The 1384-nt window shown below is 38.2% G+C and overlaps 1 protein-coding gene across 1 annotated transcript in view; it reads left to right on the plus strand.

Annotated features, from left to right (window-relative positions):
- Tat (Tyrosine aminotransferase) overlaps window positions 1-1384 on the plus strand; it is a 12151-nt gene that overhangs the window by 4133 nt on the left and 6634 nt on the right. Inside the window, exon 4 of the mRNA XM_018031070.2 lies at window positions 1173-1364. Coding sequence (XP_017886559.1) covers window positions 1173-1364 — 192 coding nt within the window. The remainder of the gene's footprint in view (window positions 1-1172; window positions 1365-1384) is intronic.

Genomic DNA, 1384 nt, shown 5'->3' on the forward strand with positions numbered 1-1384 from the left:
AATTCCATTTGTAATAGAGTAACGTTCTACGAAACGTACGCGAGGCAGCAAATTAATGTTCTAAACGAGATTGAAATCGGCAGATTTATGGCAATTCCGTGCCACGTATGGTAATAACTAATTTTTGAACGCTTCACCGTCAGAGATCGAGCCGTACATAACAGGTCTCGGTACACGCGGCTTATCGTATCGCTTGGTTCATATTATTTTCTGTGACTTATATGCCGGCACATAAGTATTGATCCAACCATGAACTGGGCATCTTGAAGGCATTTGCAACTTTGAGTTTGAATAAAACATAATAATCTCGTCACGTTCTGCATTTCAGAAGAAAATTTTTCAATTGCATAAAAGTATGTCATAAAATAATTACAACATGGAGCTTTGTTTATAACGTAGACTAGATATTTTTTAAAAAATACGTTTACGTGTTTCTTATCCGTGCAAAGTAAATTTCAATTTTTCAAAGATCGCTCGCGATTCGCCGCGGACACGCCGCGTTGCAATTTAATATGGAGTGATAAGGGAAAGTTGAAAACGGCCGCACGCCTTTCCCTTAAAAACGCTGAGACCCACACTATCTACTCGAGCCACGTTCACGAAACGTTCGAATAATATTTCGTTGCGTGTTGTGCCACCTACGTCGGTTATGTTCTGCCGGCTAGCTCTCCTCGCGTTCAGGACAAACTGGTATTTAACCGACACTGTGTGTACGTATAGAACGTGAAAAGTGGTGCAAAAGGTCGCTGTGATAAGTTGCGCCCATTTAAACTTGCTACGCGCGACACTTTTTCATTGGCAATTAACTCGAAATGCCAATGGAAATGTATTATACAGAGAAAAACATACATTTTCTCGCCACTATAATTACCGGAGAAAGTCAAATTGTATTAAAAGCTTACAGAAGAAGGCTGGAGCCCATTGTTGATAAAGAACAACTGCACGTTTAAACGATATTTATGTTTTCAAATAACGAACCCCCTTTTATAATTCATTACATTTTTTTTTTAATTAATCACCCATGCTACAATAGTTTAAATATAAATTTACAATAATTTTGAATACTCTCTTATTATAAAGAATATATTTATCCACAGTGCATTATTGAGAACAATTGTTTTAATTTGGTTGTGTAACAATGCTATACTGCATTTTTATTGACACGTTTTTAGCCCGAGAATGGTTGGGAGATCGATTTAGATGACTTGGAGTCGCAGATCGACGAGTCAACCGCGGCGATTATTATAAACAATCCGTCGAACCCGTGCGGTTCCGTGTTCACTAAGGATCATATAGTTGAAGTTCTTGACCTGGCTGCTCGTTTCTACGTACCAATTATAGCTGATGAGATTTACGAGCATATGGTAGGTGCTTTACATTCGTT

The sequence above is a fragment of the Ceratina calcarata genome, unplaced genomic scaffold (assembly GCF_001652005.2).
Source record: "Ceratina calcarata isolate Rehan_Ccalc_2016 unplaced genomic scaffold, ASM165200v1 scaffold546.2, whole genome shotgun sequence".
Classification (NCBI taxonomy): Eukaryota; Metazoa; Arthropoda; class Insecta; order Hymenoptera; family Apidae; genus Ceratina; species Ceratina calcarata.